The sequence below is a fragment of the Onychomys torridus genome, chromosome 21, assembly GCF_903995425.1.
Source record: "Onychomys torridus chromosome 21, mOncTor1.1, whole genome shotgun sequence".
Taxonomy (NCBI): domain Eukaryota; kingdom Metazoa; phylum Chordata; class Mammalia; order Rodentia; family Cricetidae; genus Onychomys; species Onychomys torridus.
In genome coordinates this window covers 6303267-6316873 of record NC_050463.1, presented here as the reverse complement: position 1 = coordinate 6316873, position 13607 = coordinate 6303267, and the positions used below count along the sequence as shown (strand labels likewise).

The following is a 13607-nucleotide window of genomic DNA, read 5'->3' as shown; positions in this document are numbered from 1 at the left end:
CTTAATGAATGAGAAGTGGGTCACAAGCATCGGTAACACGCACAAGGCTTGCCAGGGGGTACCTAGGCTCCCCTCCACGTATTCCCGTGTGGCTCATAAGAAAGGCAGCTTTTATATGTTAACACATGTATGACTGCAGTTAACCAAGGCGGTGCAGGCTTGGATGGTTGTGAGATTCAGATGTTACTGTTCAAAACCAACTAGGAGTCCTCTGTGAGAGCGGCCAAGGCACAGACTCCAAGAACTTTATATAATTATATATACTTTTTAATATAAAACAAAACTTGGCCCAAGCCGAGCGGCAGGAAGAACGGTCGTAAATGAGAATATGTACAACCACGCGGGAAGGCACGAGTGGGTCCCCATAGGGTGACAGGAGGGTGGAAGAGAGGGGACAGCAGGTTACACAGGTCTCAGCCAAAAGCCACGAGGGCAGGAATAAAGTGCAAGGTCCTGGGGGCCCCCTGTGGCCCAGAAGCAGCAGCCGACAGCCCTGCCCCTCGTCCCCCACTCTGGTGGGGTTCAGTTGAGTGTGACTCGGAGGTAAGAGGTGGGCACATAGCCCTCGCCTCCCTGTTTCCGCCTGACCCGTGTCCATCCATCACCCTTGTCTTCTTCCATCAGACTGAGGTCTTCCCCCTCTGACATGGAGATGGTTCCCTCACTGGATCCTGTTGGGGAGTGGGGGTGGGGACAGGTCAGATTTGGTGAATCTGATGGGAAGTTACAACAACACTGTCCACTTCAGCATCAAGGATCTCTTCCACCCTGGAGACAAACCTATGCCAAGTCTGTGAGGGAGTTTCTAGATGGGCAGTTAGACAGGAAGCCCAACTGTGAATGTGAGCAGTCTAGCCCACAGGCTGGAGTCCGGGACTGAATAAAGCGGAGAAATCGAGAGCCTGTGAGTGGGGGAAGTTGCTAGCCGCTGTGTCTGACAGCCGGAGTGGGCTCCTGGAAGTTGTCCTCTCTCACACAAAAAATAATGAAAATGCTTTAAAATAAAAGACAAAATCACCCTTCCTTAAGCTGACTCCCCAGGTCCCTCCTTTGGCCAGTACTGGGAACTGAACCTCGGCCTCCTGAACACTAACTAGTCAGGCACCCCACCTGAGCTACAGCCTTCCCACTAAGTCCTTTCTGTCAAAACAAAAGGAAACTCATGCACTAGGCCCACCTTCGAATTGGTAGATAGCTACACACTGGCCGATAGGGGATGCAGGCTCTTCAAAGTCCTCATCGAACTCAGTGTAGATGGGGGTGTCCTGGCCTTCTTCTGAAGGGGGCTCTTCTGAGCTGCTTGAAGAAGGAAGAAAGATGAGAACCTCCAGGGGATTCCAGGCAGGGCTCCACCCCAACCACGCCCCCAGCCCCTTACTGGGGATTCTAGGCGGGGCTACATCCTGACCACGCCCCTAGCCCCCCACTGGGGATTCTAGGTGGGGCTCCGCCATGACCACGCCCCCAGCCCCTCACTGGGGATTCTGGGCGGGGCTCTACCCTGACCACGCCCCCAGCCCCTCACTGGGGATTCTGGGCGGGGCCCCGCCATGACCACGCCCCCAGCCCCTCACTCCAGGATTACAGACCAGTGCTATACCAAACTCACACCTCATACCCGCTCTTGGTTTCCCTACTCACCTCTCTTTATTATCCTGGGATCCGCTGTTGTTGCTGCTACTGCTGCTATCAGGTGGGGCAGTAGCTGGGGGGTCAGGGGGCCTGGAGTGACGGCTTAAGCTGTCCCCCCGGTTACTGAGGACCCGGCTTTCAGCTTCTGCCAACCAAGCCTAGGGTTGGTAGGGATCACAGCATGAGTTCCAGGGCAAGGTATTGACTAGGGACGTTTCCTGACATCACCCATGCACACCCAAAACTTAGACGACCGACCCCCTGTCCCCACCCTGCAGTGACTCACGCAGCTCAGCCCGCCCCTGCCCCTCCCCAGAGCACCCCTCTGACCTCATACTTCTGCACTTCTAGCTTCAGCCTCTCGATGTTGCCCAGGGTTTCCGCAATGCGGGGCTCTAAGCTGGCAGGGTCTCCCATCTGCGGTGTTTTCTCATAGACATCTTTCATCTTCTTCAGGGCCTCCCTGAGACCAGACAGACACATGGACATGAAGGAAAACACACTCCTATGCCTTAACAAGTGAAAAGCAGGCTCGGAGAGAGGCAAGATGCTAGTGAGGGACTGAAATGTGCTTGTGCATAACGGCACACGATAAGGCCAGAGACTAGCAGGTTCGAGGCTAGCCTTGGCTAACCTGGACAACTTAGTAAAACAAAAAAAATCAAAATGGGATTGTAGCGATTACTCAGTGGGTAATGCGCTTGCTGCATAAGTGTGAGGACATGAGTTCGATCCCCAGGGTTCAGGTAAAAAGCCAGGCACGGTGGCGAGGATGCTTGTAATCCCAGCACTCAGGAGGCAGATAGGAAGAGCCCTGGGGCTTCAGCCAGTCTAGCTGAATCTGAGCTGCAGGGCAGTTAAAGACCCTGCCTCAAGAAACAAGGTAGACAGAGGAGATGGCTCAGTGGGTAAGAGCACCAGCCTAAAGACATGAGTTTGAATCCCCAGCACCCATGTAGCACACTAAAGATCCAGGCCAACCTAGAAAACCAAGCAGAACCCAGTCTCAAAATAAAGCCTATAAAATAAGGGCCAGCAAGAGAGCTCTGCAGATAAAGGGGCTTGCTACCAAGCTTAACAACCTGAGTTTGATCCCCAGGACCCATGTGGTTGAAGGAGAGAGCCAACTCTGGCGAGGTGTCCTCTAACCTCTACATAGAAACTGTGGCATGTGTAAGCCCATACACAAAATAAATGAATGAATAAAAACAAAATAAAAAAATAAAGTAAATAAACTGAAAAGCCAGCCTTTTTGATTCTACGCACTCCAGGCAGGCAGACGCTTCACACCACTAGAAACGCCCAGGCTGCATGCAGCTCCAAGCATGGCTTGTCCCATGATTTCCACATGTGAACAGCCAGAGAGAATCTGGCCGGCCACCTGCTAACAAGTGGCCAGCGTCACCCCTATTATGTAACGAGGCTGGGGAGAGGATTCTATTGCTTGGAAAGAATGACTAAAGATTTTCTTGTCTGGCAGATTTTTTCAAGTTAATATTTTGCATTTCAGTCTTAGATAACTTAGCTCTCCTTTCCTCCTATCACGATGATGACTCAAGACTGACAGAGTTCCTGAGGGTGAGCTGTCCCCGTATTAATGAGGTAAGACTCCACAGACTGGGCTTTTTGTTTTGTTTTTCTGTCTACTAAAATCTTTGAAACTGAGCCTAGGTGCCGGTTTTGTAATTCCAGCTACTTGGGAGACAGGCACGAGAACTGAAAGTTCCAGAGCAGCCTGGGCAACTTAGCCAAACCTGGTCTCAAAATAAGAAGTAAAAAGAGAGGGCTGGGGGCGTGGTCAGGGCAGAGCCCCGCCTAGAACCCCCCAGTGAGGGGGCTGGGGGCGTGGTCAGGGTGGAGTCCCTGCCTAGAATCCCCCAGTGAGGGGCTGGGGGAGTGGTCAGGGTGGAGCCCCACCTAGAATCCCCAGGGAGGGGCTGGGGGCGTGGTCAGGGTGGAGGTCTGCCTAGAATCCCCAGGGAGGGGATGGGGGCGTGGTTGGGTCAGAGCGCTATCTAGAATCCCCCAGTGCTGCTGGGGGTAGTCCCTAGCATAGGGACGACAACCCTGCCTCAGAAACTATAATAAACCGTTTGTTTTAGCAAAGTATATATTAACCTAAGCTGACATTGTAGCTATTCTTTATCTACTTAGTTATTTCTTATATAATACCTGTCTATGTCTATTTGCATGCCATCACACCTGTTTGGAGGTCAGCAAGGTCTCCTTCTACCACCTGAGGGGCAAGCCTGGGGGGCAAGTGACTTTAGCCACTGAGAGTATTTTTTGAGAGGAGAGGCGGAGTAAAATGAGCCAGTGATTTTCTTGCCTTTTGCTCAGTGATGTGAGGAAGGAGACAGCACAAGCATTCACATCTCCATCGGCCGCAGTGACTTACAGAGAACAGAAAGTAATGGATACTTTCCTGCTTTTGCATTTCAGTTCTTCACTGTCAGTTTGAGACAGAGTCTCAAGAAGCCCAGGGTGGCTTTGAACATGATCCTCCAGCCTCAGCCTCCTGAATTTACACACAGGAGCCACCACACCCAACTGTGCGACAGGAATCTTCTCTAAAACTATCAGCAGTGGCTGGGGAGATGGCTCAGTCAACAGTGGTCACCTTGCAGGCCTCGATCCCCAGCTTCATGGACAAAGCCCAGCATGAGACCTCACGTCTGTAATCTCAGCATTGGGGTGGCAGAGATAGGAGACCCCCTGGTCTCACTGGCGGGCCAGCCTAGGCCACTCAGCAAGGCCAAGTTCCTGTGTGTCTCATGTGAAGACAGCGAAGTGATACATGTCTCTACACCATCACTTGAGATCTCCGATTTCAAGACCTGGTCTTCATAGCATTCCAGGCCAGCCAGGTCCACATAGTGAGACCTTGTCTCAAAAAACAAAAAACAGCAAACAAAAAGGACAAGGTCGGGGGCTGGAGGGACTGCTCAGTGGTCAAGAGCAATTACTAAGCAACCTTGAGGACCCCAGTTCTGATTCCCGCACCCATACTGCACGTTGGGTACAGCCACACACCACCTGCAACCTCGGTGGGCATAGACAGGGCAGCCAGGGAGGGTTGGCTGCCAGCCAAGCAACAAGACACAAAGTCCCAGTTTGAGGAGAGACCCTGTCTCACAAAGAGAGCGCAGAGGACGCTGACCTCCTCCTCTGGCCCAGCACAGCTCTGAACACCAGTATGCACACCCACAAGACAGAAACAAAGCAGAGACCTTCAGAGCCCAGAGTGTGTTGGGAAATCTTGGTGTACAACTGAGACACGGTAGCAGCAGACAGGATCCAGGAAGGACCTCAGGTACCTAGGCAAGTGCTCCACTGTGGAGCACATCTCCAGCCCTGGAGTAGCCCTGCTTAGTTGAGCGTTCATAGCCTGCCTCCTCTAGCGCGTATGCTCACCTCTGGTCCTCCTCTTTCTGCAGCTCCCGGTTCCTCTCTTCCAACTGTTGCTGGAGTCGCTTTCTCTGCTGCTCCGGAGGCAGGTGACTGAAATCTTCGGTGACCACGGTCTGCATGGTGAAGCAAGGGCTGAGGTTTGGGATTTGGGACCCTAAACTTCCCAAGCACCTCTCTCGCTCCTGAGATGCCAGGTCCACCTTCCTCCCTTGGCAGGGCTTTTGGGGAACGAGGCCATGCATACAGCAAAGCTGGAATCTGGGGGGACCCAGCAGGCAGCAGGATAGAGCCCAGGGTCCCACCATCCGGCCTCAACTTACCCCACGGCCACCTCGGAGGCTGCGGAAGGATGCTAGCCGCGGTTTGACCGCCTTACTGATCTCGCTCAGTATGGCCAAGGGGTCGCGGCCAGAACGGGGGGACGGGGGTCCATCAGACAATGTGGAGGGTAGGTGACCCCCCAGGAGGGACAAGGATGGGGGACGCGGCTACCGGTGGGGGCCAGGGAAGTGGGGGGATGGGTCAGGGATGGAGGCGCGAGGATGTAGTCGGAGGATGGATGGACGCAAGGAAGGATGGACGGACGGGACACAGGAAACAGGAAAAAACAAAATGGAGAAAGAGGGAAAAATAATGATAAGAAAATCACAACTGAATTGTAAGATCACACAGAAAACACCTGTAAAAGCAACAAGGAAAGACCTGGGAGGTGCCAGGGAAGACAGGTGATGAGGAGTCAGGGCCAGGCAGAGGGCTCAGCAGGGAAAGGTGTCTGCCGCCAAGCCCTGCGTTCCATCCCAGGACCCACAGTTTGGAAGGAGAGAACCGATTCCCATGAGCTACTCTCTGACCTCCACATGTCCCAAAATACACATAAATAAAAATCTGGTAAGCTAAGAAGACTCTGAGGTGGGTGTCACATCCACTTCCCAAGCCCTCTCTATCCCTTGAGTCTCAGGGACTCATGCAGCACCCCAGGAGGTCAGGCGCCTCTGCTTCTCTCTGGCGCGCTTTCTGGGCTTACAGTCTATAAGGTAGGGTGCAAGCCCACAGGAAAGGCTGGGGGCAGAAAGATGACTCATCATGTAACATTGCTTGCCACCACCAAGCGTGACGACTCTTGAGTTTGGTCCCTGGGACCCAGGAGAGACCCGAGTCCTGACAGTCCTCCCGTGACTGCTACGTGTGCACAGACACACAAATACACAGGACATACAAAGTAAAAAACCTAACAATTTTTTTTTTTTTTTAAAGAACCAGGGTGGTCAGACACATAGGCTAAAGGGGACAGAGATGGGGGTGAGAGGTTGGGGATATTCAGTGCTTGCCTACCACTGGGAAGTCCAGGCTTGGGAGGAGGGGTGTCAGGTGTCAGGTAAGAGGGGTCTCAGAGTCTAAGTGGGTCAGAAAGAATAAACCAACTGGAAGGGGTGGCTAAAAGAAGGAACGGTTGTGGAAGTTTGATAAACCAAGGCGTGTCAACGTATACACTGGACCCTAAAAGTCAAACTCCCAAGGAGAAAACACACAGAGGTGGAGGGTCCCCAGAAAAGTAGAGAATGGAGACAGGGAGAAGGGACTCCCAGGACTTGGGGGGCAATGTCACGCCACAGCTGTCAGGCCAACATGAGCTCTTCAAGGGTCTCAGGAGGCGGCAGAAGATGCCACAGGCCCCCTACCCTGTCCCCTCTCATCCTCAGAGGGACTCCCAAGCCATTCAGCGGGCTAGCGAGCCCGCCTCCCTCTCTTCCCTTCCCTCTAGCCTGGGCCCACAGCCAAGAGGAAAATTCCTGCCCCAGGACTCAGCGTTCCATGTGGCTGGAGCTGACTCAGTGAGGACCTCGGCTGGCTGTCCCCCCTTCCCACCCACTCCTCACCCCAAGAGCTACGGACCCCACCTTGTTCTTTTTCCCAAAAGGCCAGCGCTTGGCTCGGCTACGGCTTGACGCCGCTCGGAGCTCAGGCCTGCCGTCCGGGGTGCCCAGGCTGCTGTCCGAAGGCACTCGGTTCATGACTTGGCTGAAGTCTTCGAATTCCAAGTCACCCGGGCGGGCGAACCCTGACTTGTGTAGTTCAATGAGGACTTGTGAGTCCTGTGGGAACGGACAGGGAATGAAGGACAACCAGAGGTTACTTCGAGGAGCTACTTTTGGGGAGGCACCCTCCCTCAGCCCACACTTCATCCCCCTGGGCCCATGCCAAGCACCCACATTCTTAGCATCCACGGACTCCGCGGCCACCTTCATACCCTCCAAGCATTTGCCAATAATGGGAACCACCTGCAGTTCAGCCTCTGCTAAGAGCCCGTACCCGGCCCCCAGGCGGGTGGCCCGGCGTTCATCCATGTCCTGCAGCTTCTGGAGAGCCGAGAAGAGCACGGGGTGAGTCAACCCTGCAAACACCCACAGGCTGAAATGCATCTGCCCCCAAGCCCAGGCTGAAGAGCTAGGACAGAATCAGATCTGTCCTCATGACCCCATGGACAGGAATGAGAGACGCGGGGGGCCGGGAGCTCAGAAAAGCCTTCTCAAAAGAGATTACAAGGAGTCAGAGCTTTGGATAAAAAGTACATGCAACACAGACAATCCCAACACCAAGGTTGGGTCAGAGAGAGGGGGGGGAAGACTGGGGAAATTTTGAGACCCGGAGCTTGTTAGAGCTGGGCTCAGAAGGATGAATAAGAGTTTTAAAACCGAAGAATGGTATCTCTTCCTCAAGTTGTCTCTCCATCCCTTCCCCACTCCTTCCTCCTTCCCTCCCTTCTGAGACAGGCTCTCCTGGAGCTATAGACCAGGCTGGCTTTGAGACCTCTGCCATCCTCCTGCCTCTGCCTCCAGAGTGCCGGCCGGGGCCACAGGCGTTCTCCAATCTTTCCTTCTAGGCATAGGTACATGGCAGCCGGGGTGCAGGCAGCAGTGTGGGAGTTGACTACCCCGAGGGATTTTGACAACAAGCTTAAAGCGCTCACGTCGAAAATCTGGGGCATCTGTGAGAAGTAGAAGTGGGCCTGGTCTCGGTTGAAGCGTTGCAGCTGGGCCGCGTACTCATTCTTGCTCTCTTCCGCCATGTGGTTCCGAAGGTGGGCTTGCTGCTTGGCCTGGGCAGTGGCACCGCAAGGTGGAGGTCACGGTTAGGGACTGGCGTTGCCCCAGCCCCATGGCACCAGCCTGTCACAGACTCTACCTCATACACACCTTCTCCACATCTGCCTTGGTGGCATTAATGTCCTGATCCAGCCGCTCGGCGGTGTGAGCCGCTTTCTCAGCCTCCCGGCAGTCTCGCTCAAACTTCCGCTTACTCTACGCAAGAGACATAGTGCAGTGAGGGGCCGGCCTTCCCCGGGAGCGGTGCGCCAGCCAACTGCTGGGGTGGCACACGCCAGTCCACCCCAGCACTAGGGAGGTGAAGGCAGGAGGATCAGAATTCAAGGCCACCCTGGACCACCACACGAGACCGTGTCTAAAAACCAAACCAGAACCAGAAAGATGGCTCGGCAGGTAGAAGTGCTTGTCAGAAAGCCTGGCTACCTGAGTTCAGTTCCCCAGAAGCCCCACAGAGGTAGAACAAGAACTGACCTCCAGAGAGTTGTCCTGGAGTCACACACACACACACACACACACACACACACACACACACACACACACACACACACACCATGGCATGGCATGCGCACACACACACACACACACATACACACACACACACACACACCATGGCATGGCATGCACACACACATACACACACACACACCATGGCATGCACACACACACACACACATACATAAATACACACACACACACACCATGGCATGCACATGCCACACACACACACACACACACACACACACACACACACACACCATGGCATGGCATGCACACACACACACACACACACACACATACACACACACACCATGGCATGCACATCACACACACACACACACACACACACACACACACAAATAGAGTTCAAGGCCAGGCCAGCTCGCAAGACCCCACCTCAAAATAAGAGGTGTAGGAACAGAGGTGTGCATGCCACAGGGGGTCTGGTCAGCCACCACCACCCCAGCTGTTCTGGGCCTGAGCCACCAGCTGCCCCCATGCACACTCACAGTCTCCAGCTGTTTGAAGCCATTTTCCAGCTGCTGCTGGGCTCGCCGGCCTTCCTGGAAATGCTGCACAGACAAATGGAGACCCTCAGCAAGGTTCCCACAGGACCCTCAGCAAGCACGGGTGAGGGGAGGGACTCACCATCTTCCTCTCCTGCTTCATCTCCTGAGAGTACTTGGCCAGCTCCAGACACACCCTGATGCCCAAACTCTCAGCCACCAGCTCTCGCTGGCCTGCGAAATCATTGACCTCCTGGAGAAGCTGGACAAAAGACTGTTGCTGGCTGAACCTGGTGGAAGGGGACAAGCAGGGCTCAGGACCAGAGACGGGCAAACGTGAACCCTGCCTGGCACAGTGACACAGGCCTGTCATCCCAGAACAGGGCAGGAGGATGGAGAGTTTGAGGCCAGCTTCTGCTACATCATATGTTAGAGGCCAGCCTTGGCTATGTGAGACCCTAGGAAGAGAGGAATGGAGGGAGGGATGGAGAGAGGGAGGGAGGGAGGAAGGGAGGGAAGGAGGGGGGAGAGAAAAGCGACCAAGGAGAGAAGAAAGGAAAAGAAAAAAATGGAAGTCTTGAGCTACAACATTCATTCCCAAGAAGCGTTAGGTCTGTCCCTAACCTCTAGATGTCCTTAATTCGGATGCATTAAACTGTCCTTAATGCAGATGCATTTTGCAATCAAATTTTTGGATGCACAATGCTTACAACACCTTTGTTGTTGTTTGAGACAGGATCTCATTGTGTAGCTCTGGCTGGCTTGTAAGGCACAGCGATCCTCCCGCCTCTGCCTCCTGGGTGCTGGGATTAAAGGTGTGCACCACCATGCTCAGCCCTGATAACATTCTTTATATGTCATCCCCCCAGGGCTGGTAGCAGAATCCTAGAATCACATTTTTGTTTGTTTGGGTTTTAAGGCAGGGTCTGGCTACAAAACCCAGGCTAGCCCAGAAGTCTTGCTTTTCCTGCCTCAGCCTCCTGCCTGCAGAATTGCACCTCTCATTATATTTGACAGTGAAAGGAATGAGTACAATACAGTAACCCTTCAGTAGCTGTGGCAACCATTTCTAGGTCTCCTAGAGGGTACCAAAGTAAAGGATGCTCAAGGTCTTCTATGCAACAACAGGCTTCGCACAAACTCTCCCTAGATGACTCACGACATCTCATACAATGTGAACACAATGGCCAAAAAAAGTCTGCCTGTGTTCCAGAAAGGAATAATTTTGTTTTGCTAGATCATTTTCAATCCTCAGAAGCTGGGGCTGGAGGCACTGAGCAGGTACAGAGCCCCCCTAGCATGCATGAAGCCCTAGCTCCACGGCAGCATAAACCAGGTAAAATGATGGCACACATCTGCCACCCAAGCACTCTGGAGGTTGAGGCAGGGAGGTCAGTCCTGAGCTAGTGAGTTTGAGGCCAGCTTGGGTACATTAGACCACACACACATATTTTCCAAACCTCAAAAACCCCGATCAGACTAAGTGGAATATCATTCACACCGAGCCAATGTAACCAGCTAACACAAACTATCTTAATTTTTGGATTCGGAGCTCTCTGGATTAAGACTTTTATTTATGTATCTACTGAAAATACAGTCTCACTATGTAGCCCAGGCTGGCCTGGAACTCACAATCTCACAGTCTAGGTCTCCAGAGTGCTGGGATAACAGCATTTGCCACCATACCCAGCTCACCTTTTAGATTTTAAAGGGAAGGGTTCAGGATGCAGCTAAAAGTTCCTGAAAACAACTGCAGACTGGCTACTGGTTTGTTTGTTTGTTTGTTTAGAAATTTGAGACAGGGCATCATGTAGCCCAGGCTAGCCTCAAACTCACTACACAGCTGAGGCTAGCCTAGAACCCAAAGGATCTAGGATCGCAGGTGTGCACCAACATGCCCAGCTTTGGCCACTGCTTTTAGACACATAAACTCAGTTCATCCTCACTCACACCAGAGAGAGTAGGAATCACTGCCATCAGACCCATTTTGCAGATTAGAACAGAGGCAATAAAAGTTCCTGGCCCACGTCTGGCTGAGTGACACATGCTGGTCAATCCAGCTCGTAGGAGCCCAGGCACAAGGACTGCCTCATTAGAGATCAGTCCTGGCTGAGGGAGTAACAGAACAACCAAAACCATTTCTCAAAGACAAAACCTAGGGCCAGTGAGATGGCTTAACAGGTAAAAGGTGCTTGCGGCTGAGCACGGTGACCTGAGTTCGATCCCTGGGACCCACACGGTGAGGAGAGAACCGACTCCTGCAAGCTGTCCTCTGACTGGTACAAATGGCATATGTGGATGCATCTCAGTCTCAAAACTAGATAAATAGTAAAAAGTCACTTGCCCCAAAAGAACTCGGCTAAGCTGAGAATTTACAAAACCAAAAGGCATTCTGCTGGAAGGGAGTAAATTCCACCCCAGGTCACCCAGACCTTTAGTGGGAGGTGGGACTGGAGGTGCGAAAGCAGAGTGGCCCCCGGGAAGGAGAGAGACCCATGCCCCGCTCCCCACCCCCCCCCCCCACGGAGTCTTATCCCATTCTTACTTGACTTCGGGGTCATCTTTGGTAGGTCTCTTGGGAAGGTACTTTTTCACCAGGCTCCTAAGGGTGGGCACAGAAGCGGAGAGGCTGAGAACCTGGCACTCCTGCCGGCTCCCCGCGGAGCCCCAGCGCCGCGAGCACCCACCCTCGCGCTCACCGGAGTTGCTTGGCATAAGCCTGCTCCACCTCGGCGCGTTCTTTCACGAACTTCACGTATTTGTCCAACAGATCCAGTCCCCACTGCGTATGGCGTTCCAACACCTCAAACTGATCCTGTTTGCAGGGGCGTGATTGGGGAAGGTCAGGGTCACCTGAGTGGGGGCACCGAGGCCCCAGCAACCCGATGCACAGGGGGGTAGAGGTGGGGCGGAGGCGGGACACCGCACAACCTCGTGGCTCAGCGGTTCCAGCAAGGACTGGCTGGCTTCCCCAGGCGCCGCCCCGGCGTGGCGCAGAGGGAGGCAGGAAGCTGGCGGGAACCCCCATCTCCTCCTCCCGGGAAGGGCCTGGACAACAGGGCCAGGGCCCCAAACCGGACGGCTGGGTCTCTCGGAGTCGGGGTGGCCAGCAAGGGTGTGGGAGGAGGCTAAGCCACTCCAGCTCGCCCCGAATCCTCTAACCGCTCCCACCCCCAAATTCCGGAAAATTAAGCAGGCTTGCACATAAGACGGGCACAGAGGGAAAGGGTTTGTGCAGCTCAAAGTGCGTGGAAAGAGGGAACTTCAAAGGCCAGATTTCCCCATTCGCCACGATCCGCCGTAGAGTGACTCAGTTTCCCCTGCTTCTGTGATGCCTCCACTACAGTGGCTCATCCCCACTACACCCGAAGACCACACTGCCTCCAGAAAGAGGAGGGGTCAATAGTCCAACAAGGATTCAGGGAAACTTCTAGGGCTTCCTGGGTGAGGTTAAGTGGCGGGTAAGGGGTGGCTCCGCCCAGCGCCCGGGGCCGAGTCTTGCAGCCCCCTTCCCCTCCCCCTCAGCGTCCTAAGCCCTTTAGGGCAAAAGCAAGCGGGGAAGCCACCCGGTGAGGCCCACGTGGGATTGAAGGTGACCAAAGGGTCCCCTCCCCCTCCCAGCCGGACAGGCGGGCGACGGGCAGGGACCCAGGGGCCGTAAGATTAGCCTCCAAGCAGGCCAGGACGCTCAAAATAGGTGACCTCGCCCAGCTGTCCCCCCTTCCTGGCCTGGTCCAGGAACTTCTTGTGATGGCTTCACTCTCAACTCTGTGCCTCAGTTTCCCTATGCCGGTCCTAGGCAAAGTATCCCTAGGGCCCTCTGGATGTCTAGAAAGTCCCAAAGGAACTTTTGAGGGAGAGCTAAGGGCAGAGGGCGGGGACCCACGGGATCAGCTTCGAGGGAAACTGCAGAGTCCCGGCAAAGGTACTTAGGGGACAAAGAGCAGAGAGGCCAGGACCCCAGCAAGTGGGAACCCGGGGAGCTGGGGGAAAAGGACTCACCCACAGCTCGGTGCCCCAATCCATGCTGGTCCTGCCGCCAAGGACGCCACCGCCTCCTTCCCGGGTCCCCGCCGCCCTCCACCGGAGACTCAGCCCCAGGGCGGTGTGCCCAGGCCCGCCCCGCCCTCGGCCACGCCCACTCGCCTAGGGCGCCACGCCCCTTTGCGCTTTGCCACGCCCCCGTCCCGCCGAGTCCCCAGCGGGGTGCCCTAAGGGCGGGGCCCAATGAGGAGGAGCTCCACGGATGCTCCGCCCTCTCGTAAAGGGCCATGATCCTCCTTCAAGAACGCCCAGATTTAAGTTTCCAAACTGTACCCCCATATTACTCTCCTCTGCCATCCCAAACTATTCATCCTTTCCCCTTAACTTCGCATTGTTTAAAAAAGATCAAAATATCAAAACTCCAAACCCAAGGAGTCTCTCCCACTTCTCCATTCCATGGCAGGGAAAACCT

At 54.3% G+C, this 13607-nt stretch overlaps 1 protein-coding gene across 4 annotated transcripts; it reads right to left on the bottom strand.

Annotated features, from left to right (window-relative positions):
• Positions 1-251: 251 nt before the first annotated feature.
• Trip10 (thyroid hormone receptor interactor 10) lies at positions 252-13268 on the bottom strand. 4 transcript variants are annotated; one of them, XM_036171357.1, is made up of 15 exons: positions 13154-13251; positions 11851-11966; positions 11697-11753; positions 9294-9441; positions 9155-9217; positions 8238-8342; positions 8012-8140; positions 7254-7400; positions 6942-7136; positions 5364-5531; positions 5047-5156; positions 1963-2095; positions 1642-1790; positions 1178-1299; positions 252-671 (listed from the first exon to the last, which is right to left on the bottom strand). In XM_036171357.1, exons 1-15 carry the CDS (start codon positions 13175-13177, stop codon positions 523-525), a joined length of 1815 nt encoding a protein of 604 aa, XP_036027250.1. In that variant the 5' UTR covers positions 13178-13251; the 3' UTR covers positions 252-522. The 4 variants fall into 4 exon arrangements, with proteins under 4 accessions (XP_036027250.1, XP_036027251.1, XP_036027248.1 ...); XM_036171358.1 differs by having other exon boundaries at positions 1178-1296; XM_036171355.1 differs by lacking the exon at positions 5364-5531 and having other exon boundaries at positions 13154-13268.
• Between the last annotated feature and the right edge of the window lie 339 nt (positions 13269-13607).